Source organism: Condylura cristata, unplaced genomic scaffold (genome assembly GCF_000260355.1).
Source record: "Condylura cristata isolate star-nosed mole 26May11 unplaced genomic scaffold, ConCri1.0 scaffold00008, whole genome shotgun sequence".
Lineage (NCBI taxonomy): Eukaryota > Metazoa > Chordata > Mammalia > Eulipotyphla > Talpidae > Condylura > Condylura cristata.
The window spans coordinates 41516773-41535134 of NW_004567109.1; the positions used below are offsets into that span (position 1 = coordinate 41516773).

Sequence of the window (18362 nt, forward strand, 5' to 3'; positions counted from 1 at the left end):
GACCAGTTCTGTGTGCATAGATAAATAAATAATAAATCTTTAAAAAGAAATGAATGCTGGAGTCTGAGAATTCCTGATTGTTGGTGTGGGGAAGGCCTCACACATCCACATTAGAATTGAGCCTAGAAACCCATTCACTGAAATTGGGCATTAAGAGAGATTTCAGATTGATAATTTATATCTACTTTAAAGTTTGACACAGCAGTTGGAGGTTAATAGAAAAATGAAGTAGGGCTTTCTAGGCAGGTGTGACATTTTAAAAGACTTCTAGATTAATATTTCTGGAGAATAAAGCAAATCTGAATATTAGTGTAACAGGGTGGTCCCAGGAAAAGAGGAGGTTCAAGGTTCCCTGCCCCACCCAAAGGAGGATGGAGCTGAGCAGGGAAGAGAAGACTCTGGAGAGGGGACTGGAGAAGAGGGAGGCAGGATGGAGACCCAGAAGGAGACCTGAGGGAGGCACATGGAGCAGAGAGACATGTGAAGAAGCAGCTCTGGTTTTCTTGGCCTTGGCCTGGTTGAAACAGATGTGGGTGAGACACCCACGGGGAGGTTAACATTTATCTTGATTTTGGTTTTGCTCTTTTCCTCCCAGACTTGTCTGGCCAGCCATTCCTGACCCTTTCAATGAGTCCCCACCGGAAGGTGCTTTAGACTTGTGTCTGGCTTTTGGCCCTTGCTTTGGGCCAATCCCTTTTGGGTAGACTTTTACCTACTAGGTAACTTTGCCTGTTTGATTTAAAAACTATATTCTTTATCTTTTCTGCATTGTACACTGATTGTATTAAAGTTCCTTTTTACTAAAGGAACTGATATATTTTTGGTCTGATATATTTTGTCCTGATGCAGCAGATGACAGAAACTATTTATAGCAAGCAGGTTTGGGAGTCGTGGGGTACCCTTCTCCCTAACCTGTAACATAAGGAGCAAGGAAAGAGGAATGTTGAAAATGGTAGATTATGAGATTTTGGAAGTAGAGAGTGATGGAGGATAACAATAGAAAAGCTGGAAGGGAAGGGAGGTACCACAAGACCAGAAACCTGGCTCACACATGCCAAGAGCTAGAGATGGGGGTAGAAGGGATTAACATAGCCATGGACCCTGCTATAGAAACTATCAGATGACTGTAGGGAGTATCAGGAGCACAGATCTGAAGGTGAAGAAGCGGTGATTAAGGAACAAACCACCCACCCACAAAGATGAACCCCTCCTACTGAAAGAAGATAAAACCTAATGCTGCCCCCACAAACAAGGAGCAGTTCTTCTGCCCACCTGTGCTTATGCAGGTGCTCCTTTTCAACAACTCTCTTATCTCTCCACAGGGCAGCAGCCTCCAGCCTGCCTGTGACCTGTACAATCTCAGGGCTTCTCTTCACTGACATCTCTCAGCAGAGGAGAAGTCACTCTCCTCAAAGCAGCCTGCTTACAACCATGCAGATTTCACTCAACAAACGTGTCCCTTTGGGAACAGCTCTATCTGGCCAATTTTGTCTATGCAAGCATCCTTTACACTTTTGTCCCTTTCTCGAATAAACCAGCTCTTATAAAATATAACCAACGTCTCTGTCTCATGGAAAAACTAGCCTGAGGAAGTGGCCTGGGTGCTGTTGGGAGGGGAGCTCTGGTGAAACCTTTCCCAGCGTGAACCCAAGGATGCTGCTCTCCAAACCCATTGACTCCAAAAACCGACAGGATCATCCTGAGGAGTCTTGATTACAACATGTTAATGAAAAAGACTATTAAAAACTTTTATTCATAAAAGTGATAGGAAAACTAGATAGGGGGCTGTTACAGTTTGTCTGATGACAAATAATAAAAATTTAAACTGATGTAGAAGTGAAAAAAGAAACACCGACAAGAGAGATACTGAGGATTTCAAATTTGTAGAGATTAATTAGCCCATTTTGTTGTGGAGGGGGAGAAGTCCTGAGTGACTCAAATTTATGATTATGGATATTAGATTGGTGGCACTGACTCCAAGAATTGGTGAGGATGATAGCTATGGTAAAAGATAATGACCTCTGCCTTGGACATACTATTTAGCAGGAAGTTAGAAAAGACTTGAACATCAAAAGTCAGATCTCAGAAGAAAGCATACAAGATTCTATCACTACTTTTTTGTATTAGCACAGAATCAAGCATGGTGCTCTGTATAATAGTAGGGATTCAATACGTTTTTGTTTTGATTAATTTTTTTTTTAAAGATTTATTTATTTGTGCATACAGAACTGGGGTACAGGCCAGAGGCTCAGGGGCGGTGAGAGGCTTCACCAGAGACAGAGTGGGGAACAGAACAGGCAGATCGACGAAGTACACTGCTGAGGGGAGCAGCGGGCGGGCCAGGAGAGGTCTGCCACACCATGTGGTCACCTCCGGGGCAGGCGGGAATTGAACTCATGCGGAAGCAGCTTTAGATTCTCAGTGCAGTGCTTTAACCCGCTGCGCCACCAGGGAGGGCCCTGTTTTGATTAATTTTTAAAGCCAAAATGAATCAACAAATGACATTGCTTGTCAGTACTTTGGATGACCTTATTTGCATTATTCTATTTCTACTGCAGTGCAGTTTTGGGCAAATATCATTTGTTGGGCATGTATTGGTATTGTTTTTATAACTATTTGTGTTAACTGTTGATATTCATAATACCTATGTCGAACAGAACACCACATATTCCAATTATTAAAAATGTATACATTTTACGATTTTAAAGAGATTTTTGTTTTCTCTATATTTTCTACTCAATGCCAACAAAAATAATCTGTTTACTTAACTTTTAAAATTGCAAGACGGGGGGGCTCCCTTGTGATGCTGGGGTTAAAGTCTCAGAGCTATTAAGCTATAGCCAGCCACTGCAGCATGAGTTCAATCCCCCGCCAGGGGGGTGACCCACATGGTGCAGCAGACCTCTCCTCTCGCCCTTAGCAATGTATTTCAGTAGATCTACCTGTTCTGTTTCCCACTCTGCCTCTGGTGAATACTATTGTTATAGGGAAACAAAAAACCCACAGTTGCGCTTATGGTAGCCAGGGTCATGGGAAAGCCAACTTTCCGATGGGGCTGACTAACCATGGATGTCTCTAGTCCTATCACTATGGGTGCCAAATATGTTACAGGGCAGGGAGAAACCCCAAACCTGCCTGCTCTAAATAGTTTCTGCCATCTGCTGCATCAAGACAAAATATATCAGACCAAAAATATATCAGTTCCTTTAGTAAAAAGGAACTTTAATACAATCAGTGTACAATGCAGAAAAGATAAAGAATATAGTTTTTAAATCAAACAGGCAAAGTTACCTAGTAGGTAAAAGTCTACCCAAAAGGGATTGGCCCAAAGCAAGGGCCAAAAGCCAGACACAAGTCTAAAGCACCTTCCGGTGGGGACTCATTGAAAGGGTCAGGAATGGCTGGCCAGACAAGTCTGGGAGGAAAAGAGCAAAACCAAAATCAAGATAAATGTTAACCTCCCCGTGGGTGTCTCACCCACATCTGTTTCAACCAGGCCAAGGCCAAGAAAACCAGAGCTGCTTCTTCACATGTCTCTCTGCTCCATGTGCCTCCCTCAGGTCTCCTTCTGGGTCTCCATCCTGCCTCCCTCTTCTCCAGTCCCCTCTCCAGAGTCTTCTCTTCTCTGCTCAGCTCCATCCTCCTTTGGGTGGGGCAGGGAACCTTGAACCTTCCCTTTTCCTGGGGACCACCCTGTTATACTCTCACCTTCTGCACCTCTGGCCTACCCTGCAGCTCTTACATGTATAAATAAAATAAATCTTAAAAAAAAGAAGCTTCTGCCCAATATAGAGACATAAGTGAAAATTTGTAAGTATAACCATCCTGTTCACATTTCTGTTGTGTTAAAACTAGCCTTTGTCGGTTCCTCCCTGGTGGCGCAGCTGGTTAAAGCACAGCACTGAGAAGCTAAAGCCACTTCAGCATGAGCCGGGGTGATCCACATGGCCTGGTAGACCTCTCCTGACCCTCCCACTGCTCCCCTCAGCAGTGTTCTTCATCAGTCCACCTGTCCTGCTCCCCACTCTGTAGCTGGTGAAGCCTCTCATCACCCCTGCACCTCTGGCCTGTACCCCAGCTCTGTATGCATAAATAAATAAATCTTTAACAAAAAAAACTAGCCTTTGTCACTAACAAGAAAATGAGTTATTTGACACCTTTCAACAATTACTGCTTTCTCATATAACTCTTTATTCTCTAAAGAGTTTTAATTGTTGAATTAGCTGTTTCACTAGTTAGTTGGTTATCTGGCGTAATAATATTCAAATGAGCAATTTTGCATTTTTTTTAAAGATTTATTTATTTGTGCATACAGAACTGGGGTACAGGCCAGAGGCTCAGGGGCATCGAGAGGCTTCACCAGAGACAGAGTGGGTAGCAGAACAGGCAGATCGAGGAAGTAAACTGCTGAGGGGAGCAGCCGGCATGTCAGGAGAGGTCTGCCAAGCCATGTGGTAAGACCCACCCCCTCCCGCCCCGGGGCAGAAGGGAATCAGAACTCGTGCTGAAGTGGCTTTAGCCTCTTAGTTCTGTGCTTTAACCTGCTGTGCCACCACAGAGGGCCCAGTTTTGCATTTTTAGAGGATTAAATGTCAATCAGTTTGCTTTTTGAGATCGAAGAGATTGAATTTATTCGTTTTCTTCTCATTGATCTTGATGGATTCCTTATTTTAAATTGATGTATAAATCTTTGCTCAGTATCTGTATTGCCAAGATAGGTAATAATAGAGGTCATATCAGTGTAATCTTAGGGACTCTCCACAAATAAGAAGTGAACTAAGTGCATGGGACCATGGTGATGGCACACGGGTGACTCGGTGATGGGAAACCCACGGGGACTACAATTGAGATGAAAAAAAAAATGTACAAAATGATGTAAAAATAAACTGTTATATTATTAAAAAAAAAAAAGAAGTGAACTAATTAGGATTGCTTTATTCCCTCCTGGTTCCTAAACATCAATTTATATTATACTCATTATAGCTATATAAAGCTCAGCATGAGTTACAATTGACATTATATTTTTAACAAAAGATACTATTTAAATACATTAATATCAATTAGCATTAGCATTCAAGAGTCCATCCATTCCATTCCCCCCACCCCCAACTCCCCCAGGTATAAAGCTTTTACTAGGCCTTTAAAATCTTGCAGACTCTTAGGCATTGCTAAGTGTTCCTGGAGCTTATTTAAAAAGCAAATCGCCTAAATCCTTTCTATAAAATTTTAAAAGCTGTTTTTCTGTATTTTCCTTTCTTAGTTTATGATGTTTCAGGTATTTAGATACTTAGTTAATACTTTGTAGGAATAGTCCTAAATTCCCTACTCCCACAAAATAGTCACAGAAGTAAGTAGGTCAAGTGTGTACTATTTAGGTAACACGGAGATTTTTGTTGTTTGTTTTGAAAGGGTGATTCTTGAGAGACTAGGGCTTTGGGTACAGGTGAGTGGTAAATCGTGACACCGGACTTTTTCCTGTTTGCCCTCAGAGAAGTTGCTGTAATTGTTTACGTATGAAAGTATTTTGTGTGAGGATTTTAGGCTCCAATAATATTTTCAAAAGCACAATAATTCATCATCGAGAAATTCTCCCTGCACTTCAAAACGATGCTGGGGTGAGGTGGGAGAGCTCAAGTTTTCAGAGCTGCTTAGAGATTTTCACTACAGTAAATTTGCAATGACTTAAGTAAAATATAACCTTAACTTTTGTTTCAATCATCACAAGTACTGGGTTCATTACAGAGTTCAGTGTATCTTAAAAAGCAAGTTACCTACGGTTAATAAGAATCCAAGCTGCAAATCTGGCAGCTGGAAGCCACGGTTTTCGTAACAGATTCCCACTTTGTCGCAAGTGTCACTCCGCACCTCCCTCTGGACAAAGGGTTGTGGCTTGGGGGTGGGGGAGGGTCAGAAGCACCCGTTGCACCGGGAGAAGGCTATTTGTGTGGCCTGTTTACGGTTATTGGTTTCAACACCAAGCAGCCTTTCTCCACCACATGGGTGAACCCCGGCCTGAGGTCGGACTGATGCCCTGATGGCTCACAGGAGCCAGCATAGCAGCTTCCCCTTAGCAGGAACGCAGGAATTTTGCCTGCAGGGACCAATACCACGTGGAAACACAGACTCCAGCTTCGCTGGTCATTTTGCACAGGGAAGAATGGTCGCGGCGACGCTCCAGGCAACGCCTCCGCTGCCAGCCAATGAGGAGCGAGGGCACGGTCGGGGCCATTGCTCACTGGGTCGTTCTGGCTCCGCCCTGCGCTGAACGCAGCCCTCTCTGCCGGCTAATAAAGTCTCAGCTTTGAGGTGCGGTGTGGGGTGTTTGAACGCTTGCAGTTGGTCCCCCGGGCTGCCTTTAGTTCCCTTTCGCCGGATTCTTGCATTTTTTTGACCCTCGGACGCTCTAGTTTTCTAGTTTTCTTCCTCGTTCTTTGCCTCTCTCTTTTCCTTCGCAGCGCAGCATGCAGCGAAAAGACACCTCCTTGCATGGTTTCCAGCCTAGCTTCCAACATTTTGCCACGCAAGCCATCCATGTGGGCCAGGAACCGGAGCAATGGAACTCCCACGCTGTCGTGCCCCCCATCTCACTGTCTACCACGTTCAAGCAAGGGGCTCCTGGACGGCACTCGGTGAGCTGGATGTTCTGGGGAGGTCTCGGGTTAAGCGGGAGATGAGAGATGACAATACATTAAAAGGCACGCCAATTGATGACTCAAATGACTAGCAGGTAGGCACCCAAAAGGATTTCTACTACACCTGTAAATCCCCTCGTAGTAAAGCTTTGTATTGGATGGTCTATCATATTTCTTTTGATAAGCAGAATTGGAGAGAACAGTTTGTCCAACTTACATAGATTTGAGTTGAAAGTCATGTTTGGGCAAATTTGCAATTCAAAGCGGAAAATTACCTTTAACAGCAAACATTATAGAGATATAGTAAAGAGTAAGTTTTTAAAAAAGTCAAATAACTCCCTTAGAATTAAGATCATACTATTCCTAAAAGCTGTGTTCAGTTAACAGGTTTGTTTTTTTTTTTTTAAGATTTATTTTATTTATCAATACATACAAGAACTGGGGTCTAGACCAGTGGTGCTGGGTGAGGGGATGGGATATGTGTGAGAGGATTCACCGGAGACAAGAGTGGGGAGCAGATATGGCAGATCTACTGAAAGAGGCTGCTGAGGGGAGCAGCTAGCTGGTAAGGAGAGGTCTGCTGCACCATGTGGGTCAGCTTCCTGGCGGGGATCAGGGATTGAATTTGTGCTACAGTGGCTGATAGCCTGATGGCACTGTGTCTTAACCCGGGGGCCAACAGGGAGGCCCTCAATTAATAGTTATTGAACACTTACTGTGTGTTAGCTACATACTTAAATATATCATGTGTGTTACATATATGTGTTGCCTTGGATAATCCTGCCATCAACCCTATTCTGAACTAGGTTCTCATGAAAAATAGGAGATTTAGGCTTGTTAAAACTAGCCTAAGGCCACGTGATTACTAAGTGTTGAAACTGGGACTTAAGCCCTCCTCCAGAGCTCAGTTCTATCAACCCTACTCTGGTAATCCTGGATGATCCTGCTATCACCCAACTCTCAACGAGGTTCTCATGAAAAAAGGGGAGATTTGGGCATGTTAAAATTAGCCTAAGACCAAGTGGTATTAAGTATTGAATTTGGGATTAAAGCTCTCCAGAGCTCCACACTTAAGCTCTAAACTACACAGTGCTATTCTCCAATACTGCTAGCAATAAACTGACCCATTGCATCATGTAAGTAGTGTGGCTTAAGTGACTAAGAGCACAAATCATGTAGTCAGAGAACGTAGGTTTAAATTCTTCTAACATCTCTTCTGAACTGGTGACCGTGAAGCAAGTTGGTTCATCTATCCAAGCTTCAAGGTTGATTCTGTATAAATGGGGTTAATAATAGTAGCTACCACAAAAATTGTTGCTAATGTATGCTAAACTGTACAATATATTATAATTGCTTCACAGTTTGATATTTCATATTGTTAACATTTGCACTTTTTTTTCTATTTGATTCTACAATGCCCAGGTCAGAGGATACACTTTTTACAGAAGAGATAAATTAACCCAGAGTCATAAGTAAATGATTTGTAAGGCACATGAGAGAAACCACTTTGTTAATCTCATAGCTTTTTCCCTTTTAGTGGCATACTTGATAACTCTTGAAGCATTTAGTTTTCTGAGGTTTGGACTAAATAAACCTTGTAAATCCTAAACCTTAATCATACTTTAAAAAACCTCTTTGGTCAAGGAAATTCCTTTTAGACTTAGCCCTTGTTTTGTGAGATAGAGTTCTAAGGGCATTTCTACAACTGGCTTAGATATTTCTGGTTAGTGTATTTTCTAATCAAAATGTGTACTCAACCTCTCAAGCATGCAGTTTGTTCTGTGCAGGTTTTTGTGAATGTGTGGCTATCCAAGCTTTGAAACTTAGTGTGAAAGTTAACCTGTTAGCTGTGATATTAATGATTAAATGTTTTTAGAGAGCCAGAAGTGATGGTAAACTTCACTAATTCCCCTAAAACAAACAAACAAACAACCAAAAAAACAAATTTAAAAAATAAATTGAGAACATTAAAGAGGATTTGAAAACTTAAAAGAAAGATGGTATTCTCCAGTTTCATTTGAAAAGCTATTGAGTGGGAAAAAAGGGTGGGAATTTGCCCCTGAAATATACTTCTTCCTGCTCACCCCCAAAGGTACATATGTGCAGTGAAATTTATGGGAATATAGGATATCTTTCTGTGGTAGTAGTTACATGAATCCAAACAGTTTTTCTGTCTGGTGAGTACAGCTGTAGATCACAGCAAGGAGATGATGGCAGTGAGTAATGAGGATATCCTGGACCCTATGAAGTCGGCTCAGTTTGTCAAAAACAAGGAAACAAACAAAACACAATACTAAAAAAAAAAAATATATTACTAATATTAGGAGCTCCTGAAACAAATGTGTTTAAGAGTGTGTTTTGTTGTGTGCTGCTATGTGAGGCAAGAGAGAAAATGAAAGATATTTTTAGTTAATATTTAAATCCTGGATTTACCTTATGGCTCTGATTTCCTTAGGTATTGTAACATTAGGCCACACTTTATCCTCAAAACAGATCATGAGGAGTAAATAAAATGTATTCAACTAGTTTGGTGATATATTTGTAAAATGAGCATAATACAAATTTCAGCAATGTATTGTGTGAGCATAATGCAAATTTCAGCAATGTATTGTGCTTTGTCAAAAATTATTCCCTATTTTTTGAGCCACTTTTGTAGAGCCAAGAACTGACCTGTGGCATTTGTAGGGTTGGTTCATAGCTTCCTGTTGAGTGCTAAACAGAACTTGCACACCTTATTATTTAAGAAGTGAACTATAGGTGAGAATCAGGTTTACTGTGTTAGCTCATGTGATTCCCTTTTCCCAGATAAATAGATTAAGTTGAGTAACATAATATAACTACTAATAAAACCATTTATATGGTGGTTGATTTGTGCTAGACATCATGCAGAGAATTATGCATGATGACCTCATTTTATCTAATAGTCTATGAACTAGATTCCTGTATTTTATTCCCATTTCACAGAGGAAGTTGACTTTAGGAAATGTTTACAACTTTTATCTATTGTCATACAGCTCATAAGTGACAGAAAAAGAATTCTAATCTAGTTTGGCTGACTTCAGAGCCTTTCCAGATACTGACAGCCACAATAATCATGCTTTTGTTTAGTGACTAGAAGTGTTATAACTAAATATTAGAAACTCATGGTATAGGATGAACTCCTAGGTATGGATTTGTCTATGTTAGGAGTCTGGCATAAATTTAAATCTCTTTAAGATGAACTCTTAACTTCTTGCAGGGTTTTGAATATAGTCGTTCTGGAAACCCCACTAGAAATTGCCTCGAGAAAGCAGTAGCAGCATTGGATGGGGCTAAATACAGTAAGTAACTTTCATTTCAGAATTAAGTTTAGACTCATATATTAAAGAAAAAAGCAGAGTCACAGGATGTGGAAAGAAATAAGGAATAGCTAGTTCACAATTCTTTGCTAAAACAGTGAATTATTTGAACAAGATTCCACAACTGGCATAATATGGGTACATGTGGTTATCAGGCAAAATTTAATATAAATGGAGAAGAAATGGTGAAAATGTCAATTAGTACTCATGTAAATGCACACTTTTCATCTTAAAAGCTGTCTGTATAAGTAGATTAAAAATTAACTAAGTTTTATAACACTGTCTATGAGAATGTAAATTTTCTTATGATCTGGTTCATTCACCTGATTATTTATGCCTAAGAATAGCACCAAGGTATATTTGTGATAGCCAGGTGCTCTTGACAGTATGCTCTCCGAGATTAGGGATTAATTTCTTAATCTTGTTTTTTTTTAAGATTTATTTATTTATGGATACATAACTAGCGTACAGGCCAGAGGCGCAGGGACAGTGAGAGGATTCACCACACACAGAGCAGGGAGCAGAACAGGCAGATAGATGAAGTACACTGCTGAGGGGGGCAGCGGGCGGGTCAGGAGAGGTCTGCCAGGCCATGTGGGTCACCTCTGGGGCAGGCGGGGATCGAACTCATGTGGAAGTGGCTTTTGCTTCCCAGTGCAGTGCTTTAACCCGCTGCGCCACCAGGGAGGGCCCAATCTTGTGTTTTTTTTAATAAAGAGTGTGGATTTCTGTTAAGTTGTCTTATTTATTTATTTTAAATGATTTATTTATGATTACAAGAACTGGTAGAGGCCAGTGGTGTAGGGGTGAGAGGATTCACCAGAGACAAAGTAGGGAACAGAACAGACAGTTCTATTGAACTACATGACTGAGCTGCTGAGAGGAGCAGTTGGTGAGACAGGAGAGCTTTGCTATGCCATGTGGGTCAGCACCTTAGCTGGGGATCTCAACTCATGCTGCTTCGACTGCTGATGGCTTCATAGTGCTGAGACTTAATTCCTTGCATTACCAGGGAGGCCCTTTTATTTTTTATATAAAAGATAATATATAATAAATGAGGGTGAAGTAGTAAGTAGGTGTATTATTAATGATTTTTTTTTTACAGCAAAGTGTAGGAATTAGAATGTTCATTATGAGTTGTTGGGCTTGTATGGGATTTTAGCTTTTTTTTTGGATGAGGGGAGATTTTAAAAAAAATACTAATCTGAATTTTAGTTCTATATGAAACCATTACTTCTTTTTCTTTTTTTTTTTTTACAACAATATTTACTTTTCCCCTCACCCACCCATCATCACCATAGCCTTCTTACATTCCTCCCTCCTTCTGACCCCTCTCTATCCCCCACCCCTCTGGGATCTCTCCAGTGAAACCATTATTTTTTGAAGGAGGTAGAAAGACTGAGTGTTCATATATCAAGCATTTCTAAATGGGCCCCAGTTTTAAACTAAATTTAAAATTTCACTTTCTATGTGAATTCATTGTTGGATCACAGGTCTACTGAGTAGAGAAACTATGATTCCATTCTCAATTTTTCTGAGATTTTACAATGATTATATTTTTCATGTGAATTGGATAATCCCTACAAACAGTCATAGGTGATTTTTATTATTGGGAGATATAATGAAATGTCAGGACATTTTCTTTAACAGTGTTTAATGTGCTGAAATACCAGTTATTAATAATTATTATTTTTCATTATTTTATTGCATTTCATTATATAATGAAATATTGTAAAATTTAGCATCACATTTTTAAAAAAGAATTTCTACATCTCTGGGTACAGGCCATAAGGTATAGGGGCAGTGAGAGGATTCACCATAGCCAGAGTGGGAAGCAGAACAGGCAGATTGATGAAGTACACTTCTGAGGGGAGCAGTGGACAAGACAGGAGAGGTCTGCTGTGCCATGTGGATCACCTCTGGTGTGGGGATCGAACTCACACCCAAGCAACCATGGTCAGCTTCTCAGTGTTGCACCTTAACCTGCTGCGCCGCCAGGGAGGGCCTGTTTTTGAGTTTTGTTGAAATATTTGTTCAACTATAGCCAATGAATGAATCATACCTCTCAGCTCTGTTTCCCAAGATTGAAATTTCTTTAGAGTTTGATATTTTTACTATAATTTAATTGGCAACTGACCTATTTCAGAACTTTTAAAGGATTATTTCCTTGTAGTATTTGAGAGAAATATAACTAAAGCAAAAAAGACAAAACTTGTAATCTGACCATATATCTGAGGGAAACAGCAGAGGACAGTTAGGGGAAGGGGGCAAAAGAGGGGGAAGAAGAGCATAATAAGGGAAGTTGGTGTTGAATCTTGGGGTGCTATGGTGATGGGACTACACCTGAGGGGAAAAATCAAATACTGTAAAAAAATTGACAATTTAAGAAAATATTTTTTAAAAAAAAGGAAAGAAATATATCCAAAGCAGAAGTATATATAATTTAACTATATTTTATCTATGAATTAGGAATGGGGATTTTTGTAATGATATGAATCAGGGAACTTCTTATAACTCAGCATTGGTGGCTTTTCTTCTCTTAGCAGAGAGAGGTACTTAGGGTAATGGAAGTAAATATGGCAGATGTTTATTAGCCTGTCACTCTTACTTTTTGACTCTCTCGCTTGATTTTTATTTAGGTTTGGCTTTTGCTTCGGGTTTAGCGGCTACTATGACTATTACCCATCTCTTGAAAGCAGGAGACCAAATTATTTGTATGGATGATGTGTATGGAGGTAGGTGACTTCTCCTATATATACTGTGTAGCTGTTATTTTAAAGATAATAAAGTGAATCATGAATTACATTAACAGTATTAACAGCGCTATTGATTATGTACTATATTTTGGAGATGTGATGGGTGACAACTTTATAATGATTCAGGCTTGCAAAGGAGGAATATAAATATGGAGGGTCCTTGTTCTAGAACTGCTTATAAGAGAGACAGTTTAATTAAATTTTTATTGAAGCTGCTGGAATGAGGTTGTGGGATTTGATCAACTTTTACTCTTCTATAAAGAAGACAGTGTTTAGAGAGTGTTCTAGTGTACTTTAAAATTTTCACCTGCAATGAAAAGAAACAGTAACTTACATCACTCTCTCAAAGACCTTGACTAGACCCGTCCCTTTACTCCACCTCCAGTATGGTTTTAGAGGACCTTTGGAAAAACTGTTGAAATCTATAAACCCCTACCTCTCAAATGTACTTAGAATACACTCAACATTTGCCATTTTAATTTAGGGTCAAGGGATCTTACCTCTTGAAACCCATTCATGGATTCAAACTTAACATTATAAGGAATGAATATTTCTTACAGTACTTTTTTCCTTTTTATCTGATTCCCTTTTATTTCAGGTACAAACAGATACTTCAGGAAGGTGGCAGCTGAGTTTGGATTAAAAATTTCTTTTGTTGATTGTTCTAATACCAAATTGCTGGAGGCAGCCATCACACCAGAAACCAAGGTAACTCTGTTTACATTGTTTTCTGTTCCCCCCCCTTTTTTTTTTTAAAGGAATCCTCTTTCATATTTTCCTGTATATATATATTTTTATATATATTTTATATGAAGGTAAATTTGTATTACATCACAATACATAATTCAGACATATAGGAGCCCATGTCTTCAGGAGTATGTCACCACACCATACCTAGACCATCCAGGCACCCACAGTCCTTCACCATAGACCATTGTGGAACCCTCCCTGTGATGTTTTATTTTCATCATTTGTGTTTATTAGAAGATATAATTTAAATCCAAATAACACATTCTACTAGAAGTTATTGGGAACCATCAACAAGATGAAATTAGTTCTTGTGTCTCCTAGGTATTATAATAGATAACTGAATTATGACATGGAACTCAAATTCTAATTCTGAATCATAGTTGGTATATTATCTTGGTCAAATTTAACCAAATTCTGAATTTTTTCATTGGTATAATTGGAATAATTGTACCTGCTTAGTAGAAAGGATTTTTAGGAGTTATAACGGATACTTTAGCAAAATGAGTCAGAGAACAGTCCACAAACAATCTTTAATCTCCATCCGGGGAAGCTTGTGTGCAACCGGAAGGTATTTTGTGTCTGACTGAATGGCTTGTATGATATTCTTTCTTAGGACCTCATTTAAATTCTGTTTGCATAGAAGAAAGATCAGAGTCAGCCTTTCCTTACTTTTTACCAATGTTTGAAAGATTTGAATTGTACTCAAGATTATGTTGCAGAGAATGCTAAAAAAAATGAAAATCTTTTCCCACACAAATAATTACACAGAGGTGAACTTTGAAGGATTAAGATTTATTTTCAAAGGAATTTGTTTTTATCTTGCATGGGAGAAGATACTTATTGAAATAGTCTGAATCTTTCTAAGGGAGGACAGCAAGTTGTGAATATACACTTACAATTGGTGTAATGGCTCTGTACTTATTTGAATAATGCAGTTCTTTTGTCCGCCCAAAATACCGGCTTCATCATTTGAAGTAGGTGCTTAAAGTCCATGTAAATTTGACTTGCATTTATTTACACTAATTTCAGTTTTTTTCCTAATCAGTAAAGATAACAAATTCTTAATTCTGGAATAATTTTTTAAAAGATTTATTTATTTATGCATACAAGATCTGGGATATAGGCCAGAGGTGCAGGGGTTGGGGGGTCAGCAGTGTGAAAGGATTCACCAAAGACAGAGTGGGAAACAGAGTAGGAAGATTGACCAAAATACATTGCTGAGGAGAGAAGTGTATGAGACAGGAGAGGTCGCTGTGGGTTATCTTCCTGGCCAGGGTTCAAACCCATGTTGCAGTGCCTGCAGATAGCTTCATAGTGCTGTGACTCAACCCCCTGTGCCTCAACCCCCTATGCCAACAGGAAGGCCCCAAGTCAGGAACAATTTTTATAGATTCTTTAAATAAGCTAATTCCTGTAGAATATACATTATTTTAGCTGTCTTAACTTTTCTATAGTAAAATTCTAGAATAGGAAGAGTATCAAAGCAGAGCTCTTTTATGCAATATTCTATTCAAGGTGACACTTTGTTAACAAACAGTGCTCTCTTTGGTCTTTTCAATAATATCAAGCATCTACTGTGCATTCATTTTGCTAGGTTTTGGGATATACAGATAATTATAGTAAATGTCAGTAAATAATATTTACTGACATTTACTATAATTATAGTGTTAGTGAGCTAGGCTTTCTGTTGTGTGTGTTACTTCTCTCCTTTACTCGAAAATCTATGTGGTAGACGGTACAAATGGTTAAAGCACAGCACTATGAAGCTATTGTCAGCCACTGCAGCACATATTCAATCCCTGCCCAGGAAGGTGACCCACATGGCACAGCAGACCTCTCTTGTTTTTGCCTGCAGCTTCCCTTCATAAATTATTGTCATTTACTGAATTCTTTTAGCTTGTGTGGATTGAAAGCCCTACAAACCCTATTTTGAAGATGACTGACATTGAAGCCTGTGCACATACTGTCCATAAACATGGAGACATTATTTTGGTTGTGGATAACACTTTTATGTCGGCATATTTTCAGGTAAATGAAAATAATTTCTTTTGCATGATTAATAGCATACATGGTTACCTAAAATTCATTTGCATTAAAATCTTTATCAAATTTATGAAATCTAGTAATTGTTGATTAGACAGAGTGAATAAAATTGGACCTACTCTAGCATTAATTCCTATCTTTTCAACCTGATATCAGTATCTTATATAATACTTTATGTGCTTTAAATGTCTTAAACCTTAGGTTCTCTTAGGATGTGTAAAGCTCTGAAGGCTTGCTCTTATGTAATTGTGTCTGTCAGTGACTTACACATAGTAAGGTTAAATATGTGTCAGTTACAAGTAGGTTGTTTTTCAGGAACGCTATATGTGTGTGTGTATAAGTAAATAAAAATCTGACTAACCTTCCAAATAAAAGGAAATGAAAATCTCTACTCACTGACTTCTCAGATCTTTCTAGGATCTCACCCCTCAGTATATCATAGATTACACATAGCCTTCTTTAGCTTTGTATATTATTTGTATTATCGGTTTCTTCATATTTCACACTGTAACTGAAAATATTTAGGATGCTCCTTTTAAACTTCATTTTTCCTACCTACTCCCATCTCATTTAGAACCTCCTGTTCAATTTTCACTCCTTTTTTTCTTCTACTTTTTTCTAGGCTCTTCTTCCTTTCTGTTTTTCACCTTTTGGTAGGTCATCTTGGGGGTTGCTCTGTTGTTATTGACTTGTCTGTCTTTTCTCACATATTTTCCTTCTTTCTTCTACTCTATTTTCTTTCCTTGTTAGGAGTTACTTTTCCCCTATTCTTTCCTTCTTACCTGTACATAGTGTCCAATCCTGTATGCTTCCTGTGGTTCACCCTGATAATGCAGAGTTGCAGAAACCCGGTCACATTTCTTCAGCTCTTCAATCAGGCAAATGTTTACAAGTTCAGTTGTTTTTATTTCACTCCTCTTTGTCTGGGTTCCTGAAGCTGCCCTAGGCTGCTACCTCCATGTGACTGGTTGACTCCTAGCCTGCTACCTCCATGTGACTGGTTGATTCCTGGAATGTACTGTATAAACCTGTTTTTACCTTCTCTATTTTAATCAGAAGACATTTTATATTCCCGAGACACACTCCCTATCCATATTGCAGTCAGATAGCTTCATGGGCTTTGGTCATGATATGTCTTTGAGTCTGGTATTAGGTACAGCAGTATGTTTCCAAGTAAGACTCTTCTGGCATCATGTTTGTCCCAGTATGTTTCCAAGTAAGAATCTTTTGGCATCATATTGGTCCCAGGTGATTTTTATTCTTGGAGTCTCAAATAAATTTCCTACCTGTAATAGGCTAGTTAGTACAGCATAGGATTGCTCTAGCTGAGTCACAGTGTATCCTATATAATCCCAAAGAGATTGTGTGAACTGTTTTAGCCTGGACCCACCCAGGTTACTCCAGATACTGTCACTAAAATAGTTCTAGTTTTTCTACTTCTCTGAATCCCACATCATAAAGCCCACATTACATTCCACAAGTCAGAGATTGTAGTTGCTTCATTTCTATCTGAGTTTATTCCAGTTGAGTTCACCTGAATCACACTGTGCCTAGGCAGTCGTGTTTGTTGGTCCCACAACACAAATCTTAAAAGGGTGTTCTCATTTTTTTTTTAACCCTCTTGAAAACTATATGTTTTTTAGGTCTTTTATAAGTCTCATAAAAGACAGAATGGACATACCAGCATAAAATTTCAAAGTAGAACCTCTGTGTGAAAGTAGAGAGTGTGTGAGTCCAGTCTCTAACTGAATAATCCACTTTATTTTTTAGCCCCTTTTCAGAGTCATAAAGGTATGGATTTTATTTAGTTAGCTAAAGTATTTTGTACAGCACTTCATTAGATTTATAAAATGTTTAGTATAGTTCATGGTACCTATTAGAGAATGCTTTAAGTGAACACAGCTAATTTTTTTTAATACTCTGAATGAAAAACCCCATACCTTCTAAAGACTAAATAACCAATGAGGTAAAAATACGTGCATATTTTTTTAAAAAGAAAATGGAAGTGAAAAGATGTAATACTAATGGATTAGTGAGGGAATTGGGTGAAGAGATGTAATACTAATAGATTAGTTAGGGAATTGGGTGAGAGAAAACAATCCAGGCAAATTTCTTTATAGATGACTTAATTTATTTATTTTTAAGGTTTATTTATTTATGCATACAGAACTAGGGTACAGGCCAGAGTGCAGAAGTGGTGAGAGGATTTGCCAGAGGCAGAGCAGGGAGCAAAACAGGCAGATTGACAGATACACTGCTGAGAGGAGCAGTGGGCAGGTCTGGAGAGGTCTGCCAGTCATGTGGGTCACCTCCCTGGCCAGGGATTGAACTCATGTGAAGTGGCCGCTCTGAGCTTCATGATGCTGTGCTTTAACCCATTGCACCATAGGGAGGGCCCTATAGATGACTTTAAGCTGGGCAAAACTATGTAATAAGAGAGTAATTAAGAGTCTAAACCATGCCAAATCAAGTGAATAATCCCAGCAACATTGTAAGGTTTTTATTAGTAAACATCAAAGCAGGATGGTTTTATCTTACTTGACAACAATTACAGATCGTTAAGTCAACTATTTTATATATAAACTGAGTCATAAAATGCTAGTATCTCTGCTGTAGGTAGTTAAGTGTGGGTAGTAAGTGAAATAGGTTCAAGGTCCCTCTCTAGTGGTACAGTGGGTTAAAGTGCAGCACTAAGAAACTATCTGAAGCCACTGCAGCATAAGTTCAGTCCCCAGCCAGAGAGGTGGCCCACATGGTGTGGCAGGCCTCTCCTGACCCACTCACTGCTCCCCTCAGCAGTGTATTTCAGTAGATCTGCCTGTTCTGCTCCACACTCTGCCTTC

The 18362-nt window shown here is 39.2% G+C and overlaps 1 protein-coding gene across 1 annotated transcript in view; it reads left to right on the forward strand.

Moving 5' to 3' along the window:
• The first annotated feature begins 6326 nt into the window (after window positions 1-6326).
• Window positions 6327-18362, forward strand: part of CTH (cystathionine gamma-lyase) — a 22140-nt gene continuing 10104 nt past the window's right edge. Inside the window, exons 1-5 of the mRNA XM_004679117.2 lie at window positions 6327-6629; window positions 9871-9952; window positions 12610-12705; window positions 13325-13434; window positions 15373-15504. Coding sequence (XP_004679174.1) covers window positions 6462-6629; window positions 9871-9952; window positions 12610-12705; window positions 13325-13434; window positions 15373-15504 — 588 coding nt within the window. The 5' untranslated portion in view covers window positions 6327-6461. The remainder of the gene's footprint in view (window positions 6630-9870; window positions 9953-12609; window positions 12706-13324; window positions 13435-15372; window positions 15505-18362) is intronic.